We start from the raw sequence: 22,499 nt of genomic DNA on the forward strand, positions 1-22,499 counted from the left end.
AGACGACGACCTTATTTTGGGTTGAGGTCTTGTGAGAAAAACATGAAATATAGACAGTGTTTTAGCTTTAAAGGTTCTGTTCTCGTAATTTAATTCCATTTTTCTTTTAAATATTACATTGTTATCACACTTTACTAAAATATTTGAGTTGATATAATCACTAATTTGATTTAACTTAAGTTAAATAGTACAATAATAATAAATTGGCTCTGAGAACTTGAGTTAATTAACTTTTTGAGTTAATTAACTCAAAAATCTTAAGGCAATTGGTTAAGGTCGAGGTCTGGTATAGGGAAAGACTGGTAACAGATTCAGACTAAGGTTCATGTGTAGAGGACTAGGTCAGGGAAAGCATGGTAAGGGATTAAGATTTGGGTATAGATGAGCGGAAGAGGGAAAGCCTGCTACCGGATTCAGGATGACTCGACTCCTAAGGCTACTCAATGTAAGGTGCTAGAGCGATTGCTACATGTTAAGAGGAACAGAGAGAGAAGAAGAGAAAGTTCTAAATTAAAAGAATAGGGTGAGCGTCATTCATCCATGACTGTCTTGTCACTTGTGCCCTTGAATCTCTCTCTCTCTCTAACACAAACATTGATACACACAGAATCAAACACACACACACACACACACACATTCACTCTCTCTCTCTCTCTCTCTCTCTCTCTCTAACACACACATAGATACACACAGAATCAGACACACACACACACACACACACATTTTTTTGAAGAAAAAGAATAAAGATGAAAATAGTATATTTACATATGAACTGTGTGAACAGGTAAATATTAATCCTTCATTTGTTAGGATAAGCAGATCTGCTCTTTATTACTGTGTCTGTGGTGTGGTGTGTGTGTGTGAGTGTGTATATTGAGAGTTCGTGTGGAAACTGGTGACCTTTTTTGGCAGCGCCTCGCAGGATAGAAAGATGAAAGAAAGAGTGAAGCACTCCTCTGTCTCTTTCTCTGGAGAATGAATGGATGTGCTGTCCCATCTGCTGTACTGCCCTGTATGCTGTATGTGTGTGTGTGTGCGTGCGTGCGTGTGTGTGTGTGTGTGTGTGTGTGTGTGTGAGTGATAGGGCCGCTACTTGTGATGTGGCCGCAGTGTTGTGTGAAGTGTGTTTTCAAAGGATCCTTTTCTCTCACTCCATCCCTGAAGAAAAAAAAGTGGCCTGTTTAAAGACCACATGAATATGAGTGGATTCTGCTCTGATGTGCTCTGCCAGTAACCTTCAAAACCATCTCCTTTCTGCCTCCCTGCTGCACTATAGAAATAGCAGTCACAGGCATAGGAAGTAGTTTTTTTTTCTTCTTTTTTTCAAGCTTACACTGAGAGGGGGTGAGGTAAATAGACAATTTATAAAGATCAGATACAGAAGATCACAGGAGGGCATTGCAGCCTATTCTTTCGTCAGGACAAGCATTGTTCTCTGGTGGTCTGACAGAGTGTTTCACTAATTTTACATGTGGTCGTGATTTCTTGACCCCTGACCTTTCCACCTCTTAGTCAGCAATGAGTCAGTGGTCGACAGTGGAAAGAAATTAGAGATCTTCTTGTGAAATATCTTCTGTCCTATGAATAGGGATGTATAAATAGAATAACAAGAATGTGGGTGGAATCGCAAGGCCTTGACATAAAAACAGAAATCAGAACAAGCCATTATAGGGTGTTACCTGAAGGTTAGCTCATGTTATACAGAATTCCTCACTAGCTACCTAGAATTGTTTTTCTTAGCCACAGGGTGGTGCTGTTGTGCTCTCGACACATCACTGTCGTATGGTCATGACACTCTCTCTCTCTCTCTCTCTCTCTCTCTCTCTCGTTGTTTCCCTCATGTAAAAGTAGAAGCAGTAGAAGCAGACTGAAGCAGACTGAAGCAGGCTGAAGCAGTAGAAGCAGACTGAAGCAGTAGAAGCAGAATGAAGCAGACTGAAGCAGTAGAAGCAGAATGAAGCACACTGAAGCAGTAGAAGCAGACTGAAACAGACTGAAGCAGTAGAAGCAGACTGAAACAGACTGAAGCAGTAGAAGCAGACTGAAGCAGACCGAAGCAGTAGAAGCAGACTGAAGCAGACTGAAGCAGTAGAAGCAGAATGAAGCACACTGAAGCAGTAGAAGCAGACTGAAACAGACTGAAGCAGTAGAAGCAGACTGAAACAGACTGAAGCAGTAGAAGCAGACTGAAGCAGACCGAAGCAGTAGAAGCAGACTGAAGCACACTGAAGCAGTAGAAGCAGACTGAAGCAGACCGAAGCAGTAGAAGCAGACTTAAGCAGTAGAAGCAGACTGAAACAGACTGAAGCAGTAGAAGCAGACTGAAGCACGCTGAAGCAGTAGAGGCAGACTGAAGCACACCGAAGCAGGCTGAAGCAGACTGAAGCAGTGGAAGCAGACTGAAGCAGACTGAAGCAGGCTGAAGCAGGCTGAAGCAGACTGAAGCAGTAGAAGCAGACTGAAGCAGGCTGAAGCAGGCTGAAGCAGACTAAAACAGTAGAAGCAGAATGAAGCAGTAGAAGCAGACTGAAGCAGTCCTCTCCCTAAACACACAGAGCATCATGACGTGGTGCTCTGTGGGATCACTGACAAGGAGATGAGAGGGCTACAAACTCAAACTGACTGAAACAGACTGAAATTGACTGAAACAGACTACAACAGACTAAAATTGACTGAGACAGACTAAAACTGACTACAATAGACTGAAACAAACTGAAATAGACTGAAACAGATTACAACAGAACAAAACAGATATGTTGACTAAAACAGACTAAACAGACTAAAACAGACTAAACAGACAAAACAGACTAAACAGACTAAAACAGACTAAACAGACTAAAACAGACTACACAGACTAAAACAGACTAAAATGGACTAATACAGGCTAAACAGACTAAGACAGACTGAAACAGACTAAAACAGACTGAAACAGACTGAAACAGACTAAAACAGACTGAAACAGACTTAAACAGATGAAAACAGACTAAACAGACTAGCAGACTGAGACGGACTAAAACAGACTAAAACTTGCTGAACTTGCTCACCCCTTGCACTTCACGGCAGAAAGAATACACATGTGTGCATATATGTGAGCGTGCTTCAGAGAGAGAGAGAGAGAGAGAGAGAGAGAGAGAGCTCCTCCAGTTTATAGCTCACTAGAGAAAATGTGATTAGGTGTAAACATTCTTGTTTTAGCTAAACTTCATGCTAAACACCCCCTCTCTTCTCTCTTTGCCCCTAATCTTCATCCAGCAGCCATATTCTGTTCCTGTTTATTTTTACCTTTTGACAATTTCCAGGTGCATTTCCTTTCCAAAATCTGTCAGTCATGTCCTATACATGACCTCTAACCCTGCATGTGATCTCTTTTCTTTTCTGCCATTCTCTCTGCCCTGCTCACTGTTACACTGTTACCTCCTCCTTTTTTCCTTTCTCTCCCTCTGTGTTCTTTCACTCTGCCTCCTGAGCCTGTGTGTGCGTCATACAGTCTCTGTTCAGCCCAGTACAGGTCACAGTGTCAGCATGTTTCCTCTGACTTACAGACCACCAGAAGGATGGAGGGATGGAGAGATAGAAAAGTATGTAAATAATAAAAGGGAAATGATAAGGGGAAAAAACATGATAGGGGATTCGTGACGTTGATTTAGGACAATATAATTGATCCTTTATCCAGGCAAACTCTGGCAGAGAGCTAAATGACAGTAATCATTTCTAACACAAAACTATCCCAGAACACACTGTTTAGAATTAGGTTGCTTTTTGTTTGTTTGGGGTTTTTATTTACAGTTTTTTAACACCACCCCAAACAGTTAAGGTATAAGCATAAGGCCTGGAAAAGAATGGATTTTATAGTATTTCCTTTAGCTGCACATGATGTTCCCTCAACACAGCAGAGGAGAGGCCAGGTAAGGAAGCTCCGCCTTCCCTTTACACCTTCCTTTTAAATCAATAAATCAACTGGTTTTATCAAACAAGGCTTGCTACTGAGCAGACAGGCATTAGATAGTCTAACTGCTGGCTGATATGCTAATTTAGTAAGTCAGTGATTTAGTGCATTGGTGAGTCAGCGAGTTGCTGTAATTAACATTAACAGACGGCAGAGCAGGTCTGAGTGTGAACCATGAAAGCCAGTCAGTGAAATGTAAATATGTCTTTAAGGTTCCAGGCTGTTTGTTTTTCTAATACTGAATCACAGATTCTGCAGCTGCTGGGTGAATTATTAATGTACTCACTCGAGAGGGGTCTTTTTTCCCCTCCTATTTCACTGCAGCTGCTGAAGAAATGCCCAAAACTTAATACTCTTCCTGGTTCACTTCCGCCTCTCCCTTTCTCTCATTTCCACTGTTATAATAGCAGAAGGTGTGCTCACAGTGTGTGTGTGTGTGCGTGTGTGTGTGAGAGAGAGAGAGAGAGAGCGAGAGAGAGAGAGAGCGAGAGCGAGAGAGTTAGCATGTGTGCGTGTGCGCGCGCGCGTGTGTGTGTGTGTGCGTGTGTGCATGCGAGTGTGTGTATGAATGCATGTGTTTGTTAAGGTGATAATATATGTTAAATTGACTAAGGAGAGCAGCTGGGAAAGGTGGTGCTGGAATGAAATGGTTAAAAACCCAAACAGACAGGTTTGGAATGTGCTCCTTTGGATGAAACAGTAGCTACAAAGACATGGAGAAAGAAATATCAGTGAACATGCCAGGAGTGAAAAACACAGCGTACATGTGGCTGACCATGCCATTAAACATGATTAAGCCACGGGATATCTGACAGAGTGAGAGTATCAAAATCACATACTGCACACAACTGCATTCAGGATCATTCAGACAGAGCTAGTGAGGGACCGTACAGCATCACTGCATTAACCGTCTATAATCTCCTTTACACTTTACAGCAACACTACATTACCCCTTCTATAATCTCTTTTGTATGTATTTGTGTGTATGTGTGTGTGTGTTTATGTGTGCATGTGTGTGTGCACGCGCCTGTGTGTGTGTATGTGTGTGTGTGTGTTAATGTGTGCATGCATGCTCACGCATGTGGTTGCATGCACTGTTAACTTGAATAACCCTGCACACTGTTCCCTGTATACCTACATGAGAGCCTGTGGTTATTGCCCCATCTCCCTCTCTGTCATTTGCTCTCCAGTCAGTACTTTCTCCGTCTCCCCAGTAACTGTGTAAGGTTAGTGAACGCTCTGCCTGTCTCAGTAGCAGAGGCATCTGTCTTTACGAGTATCATCCAGCCCTGGCCTTACTACACCCTGCCAGCATCATCCGGCCTGCCTATGTGTGGCTGGAGCACCCTGTCCTTTCTCCTCTAATAAATTTCTTTGCCTCCCGGGCCGTTTGTAGCACTTTAGCTCCATTTGAGTTCTGATCTGCGCTTATTTGCTGAATAAGCTCAGAGCAAAACCCGCCTGTGAGTGTGTCAATGTGTGTGTGCATTCATGCGTTTCTGTGTGTGTGCAAGTGTGCATGTGCGTAAGCATGGCAGATACGGCGCTGGTAGCAGCAGTGGTGCCACGAGACAGTGGATGTGCGTTTGGCTGCGTTTGGCAGGAGTCGATGGGTGTGTGTTTGGTAACAGTAGTGGCAGGAGTCGATGGGTGTGTGTTTGGCAGGAGTAGTGGCAGGAGACGGTGGGTGTGTGTTTGGCTGCAGTAGTGGCAGGAGTCGATGGGTGTGTGTTTGGCAGGAGTAGTGGCAGGAGACGACAGGTGTGTGTTTGGCAGCAGTAGTGGCAGGAGACGGTGGGTGTGTGTTTGGCTGCAGTAGTGGCAGGAGTTGATGGGTGTGTGTTTGGCAGCAGTAGTGGCAGGAGACGACAGGTGTGTGTTTGGCTGCAGTAGTGGCAGGAGTCGATGGGTGTGTGTTTGGCAGGAGTAGTGGCAGGACATGGCAGGTGTGTGTTTGGCTGCAGTAGTGGCAGGAGATGGCAGGTGTGTGTTTGGCTGCAGTAGTGGCAGGAGTTGATGGGTGTGTGTTTGGCAGCAGTAGTGGCAGGAGACGACAGGTGTGTGTTTGGCAGCAGTAGTGGCAGGAGACGACAGGTGTGTGTTTGGCAGCAGTAGTGGCAGGAGACGGCAGGTGAGTGTTTGGCTGCAGTGGTGGGAGCAGTGAAAGTGGAGCATGTGATTTCAGGAACACGAGCATGAAAAATCAATCCATCAGAGTCTCTGCCTGTACTCAGCACCCAAAAATAGCCTCGTTCCAACGTCAGCGCATGCCTCCCTCCTCACACACACTCTCTCACACATACACACACTGAGCAGCTACCAGAACTGAATTATTCACAACCTGCTAAAATGCAAGACAGGGAGGAGGAGCTAGGGAGAGAGAGAGAGAGAGAGAGAGAGAGAGAGAGAGCGAGCAACAAACAAAGAGACCATAATGCCTGTTATAACAGAGCCGTCACACAGGACTTCAGCATTTAATGCAGTCTTTGAGGTCATTTCCCACTCTATAACAGATTTCGGCATTTAAACAGTCTACAAGGTCACGTCCCACTATATAACAGACTACAACATTTAGAACAGTCTACAGGCTATTTCTCATTCTATAAACATACGTAAACAGTCCTGAAGAATTTTTAATTGTGTCATAAATGTGTTTATGTGCACTTTCAGCTTACGTTAGGTTGAATTTTGATGAATGAGTGAATGTTAAATCTCAAAGTGAATATGTAACATTACATCAATCTCCATCAAGTTATGAGCTCACTATCTAACATCTCTGCCAAAACTGCTACCAATATGTTATGCATGAATTTCAGTCCTTCAACCTACATTAGACTGAATATTATCTATGTAATGGAATGCTTCCCTGAAATAGGAGGCCAGGTGAACATGTGCTGTGTTGGTTTCCATTCAATCTGCTCACACTGTAGCAGCAGAAATTCAGCAGGACACCAACACTACAATGACTACTCTCATATAGAATCAGACATTAGTATGTGTGTAACCAGCAAATACCTGACACAAACAGGTAGACTGACACAAACACATACACACACACACATGCACAAATGCACGCACACACATACATGGATGTTCACACATGCACATAACACAGAGACTGACACAGGCACACACATACACTCAGTGTTTTTGTATGTTGCAATGTGTGAAGCACTAGTTATCTCTTTTTCACCACCCAGAATTCTTGGGTCTAAAAAGCCTAAAGCCTTTCTTGGCCTAAACGGTGTTCATTATGGTCTAAAAAGTAAGACTAATACAGCTTCATGAATTTGAACTGAACCGAAAGGCTGATAGAGCCAATCACACTTTAGCAGCCCGACCCAGACCCTCCAGCCACTGTTTTTTTATGCCTGCATAACAGAAAGTTAGTGACAGAGAGGGAGAAAGAGAGAGAGAGAAAGAGAGAGAGAGAGTGAGGGAGAGAGAGCTCAGAGGAAGGTTCTGTGAATGGATCCTGGTTGAATGTGGTCTCAGCTCAGTGCTCTGTCAGCGACAGGGAAGGGAGGAGCTGAGGTGAACCGACAGCCCTTCACTTCTCATCACTTTTCCAGGAAAAGCACAGAGAAGAAGGAATGGAGTTTTGGAGGGCAAGAAGGAAAGACACTTACTGAGAGAGAGAGAGAGAGAGAGAGAGAGAGAGAGAGAGAGAGAGAGAGAGAGAGAGAAAGAGATATACTAAGCTGGGTGAGGTCTCTCAAGGTTTTTTGACTGAGATGTCATAGGGTTGCCATAGAAACTTGGGCATTTGGTACTATGTGTATCACAGTGCTGCTGCTGCTTTGTGCTGTGTATGTGTGTGTATATGTGTGCGTGTGTGTGTGTGTGTGTGTGTGTGTGTGTTTGCTCTGACATCCTAGTTCTTTGCTCAGAATCACACCACGGTGCATCTTTAATGATTTATGGAGTGACAGGCTCTCTCTCTCTCTGTCTCTCTCTCCCTCTGTCTTCTCTGTCTCTATCCTTCTCTCTCTCCCTCCCTCTCTCTCTCTCTCTCTCGCTCTCTCTCTCTCTCTCTCTCTTTCACTCCTCTAGCAGTATTGGGGTGAGAGAAACCACACCTTCCATATTTATTGTATTTTTCCTCTTTTTGCTTTTTCTTGTGGTTTACTCATTCTTTCTCCTCTCCTCTTCCCCAAACTGTGTAACCTATTCAGCTGGAATGGATATGAAAATAAAGTGTATGTGATAGTGTGTGAAGTAAAGATAACAAAAAAAGAAAGGACTGGAAAAAGGAAAGGACTAGAAAAAGACTGGGGGGATTGCAAGCCCCGCCCTTCCTGACCTAGACACGGTTTTCCCACTTCATGCCCAAAACCATACACATATATAAAATATCTATATATACGTGTAATATACTACACACACACATGCACACTCACACACACACACATATGTATGTATGTGTGTGTGCGTATATATATATATATATATATATATATATATATGTGTGTGTGTGTGTGTGTGTGTGTATGTGTGTGTGTGTGTGTGTGTGTATAGACACACACACACACACACACACACACACACACACACACATATATATAAATATATAAATACATACATACATATATATATATGTGTGTGTGTGTGTGTGTGTATATATATATATATATATATATGTATATGTATATATGTATGTATTTATAAAAAATGGCTGTTGATCGATTAAAAAAATAACTAATTAATTGCACAGTTTGCTGTAATTGAGGTGCAGTTAATCGCTTTATTTTTTCTTAAGACTGAAGCTTGTAATAAAGGATATTTAAATGTAAAATCACAGAATTAATGCAGAATCAACACAAAGGAAGTATCTTTAAATTCAGATACTATTGATTAATAGCATCTTTTTAACTTTGAACACAGATTCTCTCCTGTGAACTACAGATTTCCCACAAACGATCAAGGCCATCAAAATTGACTATCAGCTTGAAAGTCATATTTCTTATATTCACTAACAGAAATAACACTAAAACCCAGGCCAATATGCTAAAGCACCAGTTGAATTTCAAAATGATTAAGGCCATTAAAATTAGATACCAGCTTAGGAGATGTAGAACCCAATAATGTAATAATTTCCCAATAATGGAACAACTCCCAATAATGAAATAAGAATCTCCACTTAACTCCATCAAAAATGTAATAAAACCTGATAACGTAATAACTTCCCAGTAATGTAATAAAACATCTTAACCAATAATGTAATAACCTCTGTACCAATAATGTAATAAATTATTACATTAATGAGAGGTTATTACATTATTGGGTTAACCTTATTTTTGCAGAACCCAATAATGTAATAATTTCCCAATATTGTAATAACATGGCTAATGTTGTAGTAACATGCCACCAATAATGTGTTAATGTTTTGGGAATGCATTGTTCTTGTAAGTTAGTCATTATTTTCAAACAGACAATGCCATAATCATGTGTAATAATATAATGGTACCAGTCCTGTGCAACAATATAACGGTTTTTCATTTCTTATTTGTGAATATTACACAGTGCTGCACTGCCACTGGTCTATGGTAGATGAAAATAGAGCTGAAGCGCCAAATAAATCAGTCTTTTTCATCTACTCCTGTATCTCTGTATGATAGCACATGTCTTACTTTGCTTCCTTATTCCGTGTAGAGTATTGTGTATATAGTATTATGGTGGAAAACCTCAGAAATCAAGTGGACATAACAGTGTATAGATGTGTATAGGACATAACAGTGTCTAGATATGTATAGGACATAACAGTGTATAGATGTGTATAGGACATAACAGTGTATAGATGTGGGATAGTGTATAGATCTATCCAAGCCCTCTGATAAGCCCTAAGTTAAGTATACTTTGTCTGATACAGACCTACCCACTCCATACTGCAAAATCACTAAAGAACCCATTCTACATATTACATTTCTCCCAGACAGACTCTCTCTTGTTCTTTTTAGAGATAAAGTCCAAGTATTGTGTACCACATGGTAAAAGTCTAAGTTCATCCCTCCTGAATGAGGCATACTAGTTGTCTTCAACTAGAAATGCCTCTGACATTTCAAACCTTACCCCCACCCCCCTTCCAATAAGATGAAACGAGACACTGGCAAATACCTCAAATACCTGAGTAATCTGAGTATTCAGCAAAAGATTAATATTTATTTCTTTACACATTTCTTCATTTCTTAGTAAATTTCAAACCATGACATCTAAATCAAACATTCCTTTGGAAATTCAATGTTGGGCTTCTAATTGGAATGGTATAAACTTTAATTCTGTGTAGGTAGATTGTGGATCTGTACTCTGACATATATTGAACATTTACTGTTTAGTCAGACAAGAACAGATTTTATTCAACGAATACGCTGCATTGAGAGAAAAGATGATGCACTCTTTGCATTTAAACATTTATACAAGTGAATTTTCTTAAATGACCAACAGAACAATAGGTTGAAACGTCTAGATTACAGTAAATTTTTACATAAACAGCCTTTAATTCAACAAAATGTACCTCAGCACTTCAGAATATTCATTGAATAATATCTGTTCTCATCTGACTAAACAGTATATGTTCACGATATGTCAGAGTACAGTTCCACCATCCACCTACACAGAATTAAAATATATACCATTCCAGTTAGAATTAAGTAAGTTCAGGGGATACCTAAGTACTATGTAATATTACACTCCTTGCTATCTTGGATGTGAAAACATTTCTTAAAAGTCACCCTCATCTTTCTCTTTTTTCCCTGGCTTCCTGGCTTCCCAAAACAATTTAAAAACACAGGACTGTACTCTGATGATACAGAGCTTACTGCGCTCCACTGGCTTCCGGTAGCAGCCTGCATCCAGTTCAAGACACTGGTGCTGGCCTACCTGGCCACAAGAGGCTCTGCCCCATCATACCTTCAGTCTCTTATAACGCCATACACCCCAACTAGGACCCTCCGCTCCACGTCCTCCGGACAACTGACGGTCCCCTCACTCCGGGAACCCGGCAGCCGCTCCTCCCGACCACGCCTCTTCTCCGCCATTGCCCCGAGGTGGTGGAACGACCTCCCCCATGCAGTCAAGACTGCGGAATCTCTTACCATCTTCCGCAGGAAACTGAAAACCCACCTCTTTAGAACACACCTGTCCCCCAATGCCTAACCTCCCTTCCCTAGAGGAAGAAAAAAAAAAAAAAAACCTTTGTCTTGTATTTCTGTTTGTAAAAGTATTCCAGGGGCGCAATGCGAAGGGGCAATTCGACGCTCAGTCTTATTATGATCTCTGTTGAAGGTATTAGAAATCCGACTGATGCACCAATTGTAAGTCACTTTGGTAAAAAGCGTCTGCCAAATAACTAAATTGTAAATTGTAATTGATGATTTTAGGCTTACCTTAGCTATGTCTCCTATTTGTAGACAGATCACTGAAATCCTTACAACAAATGCAAGATCAATACAAAACACCATACTCAGATTTCTAGAGGTATTTGCAAGTGTATCGTGTCATCTTATTGGAAGGGGGGCGGGGTAAGGTTTGAAATGTCAGAGGCATTTCTAGTTGAAGACAACTAGTATGCCTCATTCAGGAGGGATGAGCTTAGACTTTTACCATGTGGTATACGATACTTGGACTTTATCTCTAAAAAGAACAAGAGAGAGTCTGTCTGGGAGAAATGTAGTATGTAGTAGCAGTGCAGCACTGTGTAATATTCACAAATAAGAAATGAAAAACCGTTATATTGTTGCACAGGACTGGTACCATTATATTATTACACATGATTATGGCATTGTCTGTTTGAAAATAATGACTAACTTACAAGAACAATGCATTCCCAAAACATTAACACATTATTGGTGGCATGTTACTACAACATTAGCCATGTTATTACAATATTGGGAAATTATTACATTATTGGGTTCTGCAAAAATAAGGTTAACCCAATAATGTAATAACCTCTCATTAATGTAATAATTTATTACATTATTGGTACAGATGTTATTACATTATTGGTTAAGATGTTTTATTACATTACTGGGAAGTTATTACGTTATCAGGTTTTATTACATTTTTGATGGAGTTAAGTGGAGATTCTTATTTCATTATTGGGAGTTGTTCCATTATTGGGAAATTATTACATTATTGGGTTCTACAGAAGGTAATAATCTCTTATATTCACTAATATAAATGATATGAACAACAAAAAATGTGTTCCATGTTCAAGTGCCAGCTGATTGGTTCCTCTAGAGGATGGATTATAATGTTGTGTGTTAACCGAATGCAAAGTAAGATTTTGCTTTGCTTTCCTTGTGTGGGTTTGATCGCTTGCCTGAAAAATGAACAACTGAATTTCGAGCTACATCACAGCGAGCATTTTTGATTACAGCAATCAGATTACACAGGACTGAAGAGGTTTCCGAGAAGGGGGCGTGACTTCTAGCCCTACTTGAAGGTGATTGGCTTTGGCAAGGTGAAATTTTCGCTCGAGTTGAACATTTTTTAATTCTAACAAATGCTCACTTCGCCTGTTTTGCGTCGCTCGCAGTTTCTGCCCATTCGCCTCCTGCCACTGACTTTTCATGCATTCGTGTCACCCTCGGTTAAAACATGGCTTTAGAGGTGTCTCCCCATGCAATTTAAATCATTTCTCTCAGTCCATCATCTTCTACTATATTAAATAGGTGGCAGTTTTAAGCTATCCAATTAACCAAAGTATTAGTCACCTTCTCACTTACAAGTTTCGTTATTCGCCCATGAGTACCACACTCCTGTAGTGCAGACTGGCGAAGCCCTGTAGAGATGGTTTCAATAGGGTATTTTGCTTTGAGGTGATATGTCAAAGATGAATTACTACTGGGGTAATTTAATTTGGCTTTGCAAACTGTACAGATTACTTTTGTTTTCTCCAAAGATCTGTTGGGCAACTTTTTAAAGTGAAATTTTCCGCCTAAAACTCCATACTTGTCCTTATCCATTTCTAGCCAGGATGGTTCATTTGGCAGTAAACAAAGCGCAGCTGCGTTAGTTGTGTTAATATATATATACATACATATATATATGCACACACATACACATAAAAGCACCCTGGACAGATCACCAGTCCATCGCAGTGCAGACACACAGACTCGCACACACATTCATACCTAGGGGCAATTTAGTGTTTCCAATTTGCTTAACCTGCATGTCTTTGGACTGTGGGAGCAAACCGGAGCTCCCAGAGGAAACCCACGCAGACACGGGGAGAACGTGCAAACTCCACACAGAAAGGACCCTGGCCGCCTGGCCAGGAATTGAACCCGAGAATCAAACCTTCTTGCTGTGAGGCGACAGCGCTATCCACTGCGCCACCATGCTGCCCCTTGAGATAACCATCTAAAACTAAATTAGATTATCTTAATGACAACATTGGTTCATATCTTTGCAAGATATATATGTAATGTAAGATGTATATGTGTCATTTTATTGATTCAGTCCATAAGTCTCACCCTGAGGTCTGTAACATAAGTAACGTGAGTACCCACCCTGTAAATGAACGCTCCCTTTTTCAGTTCCTAACAAAGAACACACGTGAGAGCTTATTTGGTCATGTTCTTCTCATTCTATGCTCTGTAGTCACTAATAACAACCCCAGAGCCACACACACACAGAAATTTGCAAGCTCACTTCACTGTGAAACCCTAATGTAGACACACATTCTTACATACTATGGCCTGTCTCCAGCTGCTCTCTCCCAGCATCCACACACACTGAAATATGCTTTCATGCAGCAGAAGAGTTTGGCTGTATGCCGCTCACACTGCAGTAGCACCAGAGACAGCAGCGTCAATGAGGCAGGGAGGGGAGGGCGCACCATTGAAAAGTGCTCTTTCAAGCAGCCGTTGTTATTTTTAGTCTGACTGAATAGAGGGAAAGATGCAGGGAGTGTAGCAGCACCGTGTGTGCGACAGGGAGGAGGGAGGAAGCGAGCGAGGGGTGGGGAATTGGGAGGTGGGGAAGGTGAAGATGAGAGCGGACAGGAGGGAGCACTAGCTTTCCCAAAAAAAGACACTTTAAAGCTGATGAGAATCTGTGTCGTGTCATTACATTAATTAAGCTTTTTTTTGTTTGTTTTACACATGAACACTGACACAGAGGTACAGACACTGTTCAGAAAAATCAACTATGAACATTATAAGCCATTCATCTTTGTAAAACTTTAAACTTTCAGGTAATGATAAAGAAGAACCACAGCAACAAAAAACAACTGCCAATATTTAACAGCCCATCAAACAATCAGACCTACTAACATGTCTGAGGATCATATCAGCATCATTAGTAATGTACATCTGAAACATACATGGCTGATACCTAGGAGTCACACATGACAGAGGAAACCAGAACGAGGCAAACGTCTACACCTATCAATAGACATGTACACACACGTGTACACACGAGTCATCTTCAGACAGTCTCTGACTGAGGCTGAACTATAGAAGAAAATGGGGGAAGGATAAATATTTCAGAGTCTCCTCAGCACAGTCTTCCCCTAACAGAGATCTATAAATCCAGAGAATTCTTCCTCCTATACATCTATCTGTCTCCCTCTGGTGTCCATTCTCTCTCTCTCCCTCTCTCTCTCTCACTCTCTCTCTCTCTCTCTCTGTGTGTGTGTGTGTGTGTGTGTGTGTGTGTGTCTGCATGTGTGAGTGTGAGTGTGTGTGTGTGAGTGAGTGAGTGAGTGAGTGAGTGAGTGTGCTTTTAATCTTGTTAATATCAAAACCCTCACACATAAACACGTGTTAAAAAACGATTACATATATCACCTCTGCTTGTACAACGGATTTGAAATCTGTTCAGTCCATAGACATAGTCAGGGCTTGGTTCATGGTGAAAGTACAGGCTAAGCAAAAAACAGATGCATGTCTCTCATCGTTTCAGTGTCATTCACCGCAGTGTCATTTTATCCGTGTCATTGTCATAACGCACTGAATGAACCCTGTACTGTTATAGAAGCACACCACTGAGGACACTGGGACAGTTCCATCATCAATATGCTGTTACAGATAAAAAACACAGTGTAAAAATCACACTTTACTGTCACTTACTTAATTTATTGACTTCAGTAGACAGAAGCATATTCACTAGGCAATCAAGCACCCCACAATAACGAATAAACCTCCATCTCCCTGATTACCCATGACTCCTCTGAATTCTGTTCCTGAGTTAGAGTGAGAAGCTTACACACACACACACACACACACAGTTCTTCTGATTCATGTGAAACCTGCCAGTCCCCTTTAATGTGGCGAAACATCGTCACGTGGCGTAACAACTTTGGAAGAGATCCCCTGACCATCAGTGATCACCCGGCGGTGGGACGGAGGCTGTCCCTGACTGACATGTCTGCCTGAGGGAAAAGGGCTAACTGCGCTCCCTTGGACCCCTGCCCACAGTCGGTGCGTGTGTCACAGCTGGGATGTGAGTCGTGGGATGTCCCTCAGCGTTGAGTGACAATGCCTTAACACAGTGTGCTACTACTGTGTTTACACCTCATGCCCCGTCTGACCTATTATCATTGAGATTATGTCATCTAACTCTGCTCACACATCTAACATGCCTAATGCAGCTAATGCAGCTAACGCAATCCTGGACTTTGGACCCATAGGGTGATTTCAGTCTGCCTTTCGGATTTCCAGAACACAGAAAACTTTCAATACCTGCCCAAAGCAAAGTCCTTGGAGGTTGCATGGATTCCACAAAAGAATTGTAAGGCAAAAGGTAAATCTAAAGCTAAAACCTCTCCTGCATTCTGCTCTAATCTCCACTTTGTGTTGGGCCTGTGATCACAGCTCAGTAACAGATAAAGAGACGTGACTAAACAGCCGAAGTCAGACTGACACACAACTTGAACAACATGTTTGGCAATGACATTGAATTACAGTGCAGCTAGGTCATTATTGTGTTGCCCCACTAGTGACACCTCCAGGTTACATTTCATACTTCATCTTCTCCTTTGAAATCTCATGTAAAAATCATATAGCTTTAAACGTACAGTTTAGACAGCTGGTACCACTCGTGCTCTCACAGTGAATCTGCACAGGAGGTAAATTATATCTACTAAACATGGAGTTCAGTTTTGATAAAACTACGTGAACTCGTTTATCGGTGAATTTTACAATTTTAGGTTGGCTATTGCTACATCATTAGCATGACCAACCACTAGCATTTTAAAAGAGCCTATTTGCTTTATGTTTGTTCTTTTCCTGCAGTATGACATTTAACATATGATTGAATCTCTGGCTGATCTCATTTCTCCTGTCTTCTGTGCAGTGTAGGTGTAAAAACAGAAAGTGTTGCTTTCCCCACTCACTGTCCATGCACACTGAGTTTTGTTACATGCTACAGTTCATACATGTGAATCTAAAATATATCATACACCACAAAAACACATATTCAATGAGTATTTGCCTTTAGTTATTCCATTCACTATTATTACTTCATTGCTCTTTTGAGGTATGTCGTTTTAAACATCTGTAGGCCAGTCTTGCACTAGCTAAGTTCTCTTTCAGAACAAAGGAGCTCCAATTAATCAACAGAGGTATGCATCAATGTGAACACAGAAAAACACACTCACAATCATTCTTGCATTGTGTTTCATAAAGGGGTCAATGGAGCTATTGATAGTGAACACACGTATAGAGCTACGCTCCATTTACAGTGCAGAAAAGACAGGCTATAAACAGCAGCGACACCAAACATGGCCAGTGTGTATCTAAGTACAATCAATGCCAAGAGGGTAAAGCAGGACACATGGTCTTCCAGCGATACATTTCTCCACGTCTCCGTATCTAAATGCATTGCTGTGCTTGGGGTGCTTACCCAAACATGCTCTAAGTGCAGATGCTCTGATTTGGCCTAATGCTTCAAGGTTTTTTACTTCTCAGACAGACTAGGCCTATATGGGTATTTGAACCTGAGTGGTTCAATCCTTAGTGCACTCACAAGAGAGGGATGAGTCTCTGCAATACACCTTTTTGTCAAGCACAACTATTAATGCCTGGCTTCCCATTCTGGGAGGATGGAATGGGCCCCCTAGTGGTCTTCAGTCAAGCTCCCATTACATTGCCTGAAAGTAGCATTATCAAGAGATCACATGGATTTTTTAAGATTTACTCCTATGTCAGTTAAACCCAGAGGGGGAGAAGCGCCACACCTGACTCCTACCCTTTTTTCTCTCATGAATGGTCTCTTTTGCTGAATCCTACGTAAAGTACGCCGCAGACACACTCAATAATAAATCAAATTTTGTTTTGTCTTTTAAATCAAAGAATGATTAAATTAGCAACTTACAGTCTGTCTGCTGACACTATTTTGAATGGGAAAAAACCTTTACATATCAAGTATTCATAATAAAATCTTTTAATACTAATGTAATATCCCATACAAATTAAACAGTTATTATGTGTATTAGAGGCTCTCTTCAAGCATCACATAAAAGCTTATTTCCTCTCCTCATTCTATGATGAAGTACTAATCTTCTGATGGGAAAGGCTGATAAAACAGGTGAAGAAAGGGTAACACCATCTGTTACTGTTGTCTTTGGCTAATTTACAGCCATTGGGTCTATTGTAAGTGCCTAACCGAGCACATCCAAAGCAAAGCCTTCCCTTGCCCAATCCACTGTACATCCCAGCCAAGCTTCCTGTTCTGATTGGTTGACTTAGAGATTTGGAGATCCTACTGTGATCCATTTGGTAGTGATCTGAGGGGAAGCTCACGTGGTATTGACTATGGCTTTGAGGACACTCATTCTGTCATTTTTTTAAATGGCTATGTCTCAACCCCTAGAAACACACTCCAGAGGTAAGTAGAGAATATAGCCTGTCTCATATGCACCCAGAGTGTGTAGTCTGCAGTGGAAGACAGAGGAAACTTCTTACGTTGTTTAATTCATTGAGACAGAGCTAATGTATAAAGATTCCTAAATTGTCAGCTATGTTTTACACACACACACACACACACACACACACACACACATACACGCACACACACATACACACATGTTATGTCTCTCATTTAGACAAAACCGAGTAAAGTGAAAATTGTCTATGTTGGGCTTTGGTTGCTCTTTGTTACGCCCTATCTAGCTGTAGGGATCACTGTAGAATCACTGTAAGATCATTATAAGATCACTGAAAGGACCACTGCAGAATAATGTATCTGATGCTCCAAACTCATGGCAAGTCACCAGGAAACACTGTAAGATTGTACACTGTAATATTACTGTAAGATTACTTAAGGATCACTATAAGATTATTGCAGCATAGAGTATCTAAGTTTCCAATCACATGGCTAATCACCTGCTTGATGAAATCTTCATGGTTAGTGGGACAGCACATCTCTCAGACCATTTCACTTTATGCTGTACAAGAGATCTCTGGTGTTACCGTCATGCAACGACAAAATAAACTGTCTGATTTACTGTAGATTCATGAATTGTTTTTGTTGTTAGCATGACAATAATGTTAAGTCAAGATCAGACAGTTGTATGACATTACTTGGGTCTGGATTTTGTTTGTGGTTCAGTCTTTGGTTGTGACTGTGAGGAAAAAAAAATGAAAAATAACGCATAACACGTAACAAGAACTTATTAATGTTCCAACTGAACAACAAACATCTATTCAAATTCTAGACCATTCTTCTCCTTGAATTTGTGGACTTGTCATCATTATTATCTGGCCAATGGAGAAGCTACAGTTACTATCTGTTATGGCTTTCAGCTTCAAGACATCTGTTTAGTCCAAGCATTCAAACAATATTTGCTCTCTCTCTCGCTCTCTCTCGCTCTCTCTCTCTCTCTCTCTCTCTCTCTCTCTGTATTTCACTCTGTCTTTCTGTCTGCATCTCTCTCACTCTCTCTCTCTTTCTCTCTTTTTTTTCAGGCCAAGTTAGAGTCATCCTCAAACTGCATAGATCTTGACTTGAAGGACATGGCATTAGTGTTGTATGTCTGTTTAAGTCTCTTGTCTTGGATCACTGTTGAGTGTGCCTTTGATACTGACTGAGCCTGTTCTGCCCTGAGAACACAGTGAGCCAGAGGATTCGGGATGGTGAGAAAAGATGGCTCCTGTGACTCCTCACTTAGTCATGGAGTAAAATGTTAACACTGATTTCCAGAAAATTTAAACTCAATTTCTGTTGGCCTAACACTATCACATAATGGTTGAAATGAAAGGCTTTTAAAAGTCAAGTGAGTCTCTCTCTCTCTCTCTCACACACACACACAAACGCACACACACATAAGCGCACACACATACAAACCCACTCGCAAAGCCATGGGAAATTTGTGTGGATGTCAGCAAAATCTTATATATACATGACCTATGAATTACACTTTTATCAGGCCAGACTGTGTGCCTCATTAGCACAATAGCAGCTATAATTTTACTGCTCTCTACTCTGTCACAAACACGCACAATATTCACCCATGGACACAATAAATTTACCCATGTCATAGGTGTCTACCCATGTCTCTGAGTGTTTTCACAAGAGCAGTCTCTAAGCGCATGTAATAAATGCAGTCTTGTAATTAACTGGCACATAAATAAATATGAAGAAATGATTCACCTGTGTTCCAACTGCAGTTAAAATGAACCAAATCTAAATTTAAACTTCACGAGACTGTAGATATCCTGTACTTTCACAAAATGTCTACTAGCTATGTAGTCAATTTAACATGAAAGGAGACACACACACACACATACACACACACACACACACTAAGCTCATTGCTTTTCAGGGTGTAACAATCTTTGGTAATACAGAAGGCCAAAAAAAAATACAATGTCATTTCATAAATAATCATTCAAACGTCAGTGAACAACCACAGATAGAGAATATGACGTTAAAACCACTATGGTACTAAATAATGTCTATATCATGTCTGAGAGATGAAGTGCCATAGGAGAAGCAGGGACAATGGGACAATGCATGCACAAGCGTACACGCACACACACACACACACACACACACACACACGCATATAGCCGCCCGTGTTTTATACAGCACTTGGAGGGAAATGGAGGCTATATCTCCCCCCCCTCCCGCTTCCCCCCTTTCCGTTTTGTGCGAGGTTGGGCTAAAACTGCTCTTGCTGACATCAGCAACCAACCTCACAGCGCCAACCACGACAGCTCAGCGCGTTCTGCTCGTGTGCGTAACATGTAACATGCACGCCACACAAACACTAAACATCATGAGTGACACCATTTCTTCGGGCGTCAAAACATAGAATGCCAGAATAATTACTATATTAACGTTAGACCGATTCAGAAAAATGGTGCTACTAGTGACACCAACATAAAACTGTCAGGAATACCGCTACAAAAAAATCATTCCATATTAAAGGCCTATTTAAATTCACTAATTTCCTGGCAACGTTTAACCTATAATAACTGTTGTATGCTTTGAATGCCTCAAAAAATGATGGCTACTTTATAGTTGTCTCGCACAGTAGCCTATAGCAATCATCCCATTCTTGTACATCAGGAGCTAAGGTAATTTCCTCTTAAAATGACATCATTTTATTAATGACGAAAATTTGAAGAATATAGTCTCTGACTAATAGGCGTATGTTCATTGGCTAAAAAAAATAAATTGGCTGGTGGCAGAACACACTGTTGTCACACATAACCATTAGTTTAAATTGCATGTTGCCAGTCCAATTGCATTCATGGTCAAACTGACTGTACCTTCATTTGATGGACCAGGATTGTACAGAGGGGCTTAAAGGATATGGCCATTCGGTGATCTTTTTGGCGTATTTTCTCACAAAGTTGTCCTCACTAAAAATGAATAAAGAGCGGTTGACCGTGAAGCAGTTTTGCCGCACCGGTATAGGATTGTACATGGCCATAGTGCGGGCTCGCTGAGCCATTGACTGCTTGTACATCCTCTGGGCTCCTGGCGGACCGCCTTGCCTGCTGCCACCACGGCCAGGTCCCCCTTGACCGGGTCCTCCACCATACCTGGCCGGTACTTCGTCTCCGAACCGCGCCATTCTATTAAACGCCAGTCTTTACGAAGCAGAAGTGAGGGAGGTGAGTATTCAGCGCAGCCACACCACATTACATCCCATCTGCTTCAGGACTTCATACATGTGTAACTGTTGGACTCCTTGACGTTTGGATAACCCACACCGTTCACACAAAAAAGAAAAAGAAGAAAAAGAAAAAAGGATCCCCAAGCGGAACGAAGCGTCGTGCTTATTACGAATAGCCGATGTGCATTTGAGATTAAGAAGGGGGAAATTTGCCGTGGAAAATGAACACCTGACGGGCTTGTTCCTCACATATAATTATGAAGCACAGTCCTTCCTCTTCTGTAAATAACCAAGCACAAAATCTTTACATGATATGTTCCATTTTGAAATTCGGACAACTGTTTCTTGTGTTCCGCAGCTCCATATTCTGTCAGACACCTTTCTCTCCTACCACTCCGCTTAGTCTTGATTTTGGCAGTTCAGTTTGGAATTATCATGACTACAGTTATCTTCGAACAATGCTTGGGTGATGCTCAGATTATTTAAAACAAAAGAATTACACAGGTCCACCTCGTATTTTTTTAACTGGCCATTTTGGAATGGACTGATGAGATCCGTCCTGAAAATCTTTAGATTAAAAAATGAATAAATGAAATTATTTATTTATTTTGTAACATCCGCAATATTTGGTACAGTGATATTCTACCTCCTGCCACCTCCCGTTCACTTTACCTTCACGCGCAGAAAACCAGTCTTCCAGACCGACAGATGTATGCGACATTTGTCGATTATTTCGCGTAATTTCTTCTCTTATATTGAACTGTCACTCTCAAAATCCGACGTAAGACTGTTACAATAATCGACTTTCTTTTTTCTCACACATTAGATGCCATCCTTCTCGCCATAGACACCATCCGCACTTCACTGTTAGTACAGCAATCCAAGCGTGGTAAAAACCGATGGAGAGCCCTTTGGGTAGGAAACATAGCATTATCAATCGTGAGAGGACGACGGTGACTGATCCAGCCTCTTATGGGCTCTCTCGGAGCCCGCCACTGGGCTTTGGGACACGCAGTAACCACACATCATCCCCGCCCGTGGACTCTTTCCATGCACAAGAAAACCAGCGTCCTTCGTGTCGTCCGCGGCTCCGATTCCCTGCTCTCCTTGGCCTCGTTATTCCCCGTCCAGCGCCACCGGGAGAGGGGAGAAGGTCGTAGAGGAGGAAGGAGGGTCGCGGGGAGCTTCTGTTGTGAATAACAGCCCTGTTACAAAGGGGGGAAGTGGTGTGAGGGAGGCCGATAAGGTCCGATCGTCTTGCAGCTTTGGCTATAATGAGCAACTGATCAATTTAATGCTGCTCGAGCGCCGTCCCCAAAATCTCTGACCAACCCTTGCAGCACATGACGTACACGGCCTCAAATGATTTGCTTATCCTCTTTCCCCTTCTAACTTCAAGGTGTACGTTCCTCTGAATTCTCTTGCCAACACGACCAACCTTGGAGCGAGGATGATCCCATGTTTCCAAAACATTATTCAGAATGT

The 22,499-nt window shown here is 41.6% G+C and overlaps 1 protein-coding gene across 1 annotated transcript in view; it reads right to left on the reverse strand.

Moving 5' to 3' along the window:
• Positions 1-20,975, reverse strand: part of cacna1aa (calcium channel, voltage-dependent, P/Q type, alpha 1A subunit, a) — a 103,879-nt gene extending 82,904 nt beyond the window's left edge. The window contains exon 1 of the mRNA XM_030782603.1: positions 20,710-20,975. Within this exon, the coding sequence (XP_030638463.1) occupies positions 20,710-20,972 (263 nt within the window). The 5' untranslated portion in view covers positions 20,973-20,975. The remainder of the gene's footprint in view (positions 1-20,709) is intronic.
• Positions 20,976-22,499: the final 1,524 nt, after the last annotated feature.

This window comes from Chanos chanos, chromosome 8, assembly GCF_902362185.1.
Source record: "Chanos chanos chromosome 8, fChaCha1.1, whole genome shotgun sequence".
In the NCBI taxonomy this organism is placed as follows: domain Eukaryota; kingdom Metazoa; phylum Chordata; class Actinopteri; order Gonorynchiformes; family Chanidae; genus Chanos; species Chanos chanos.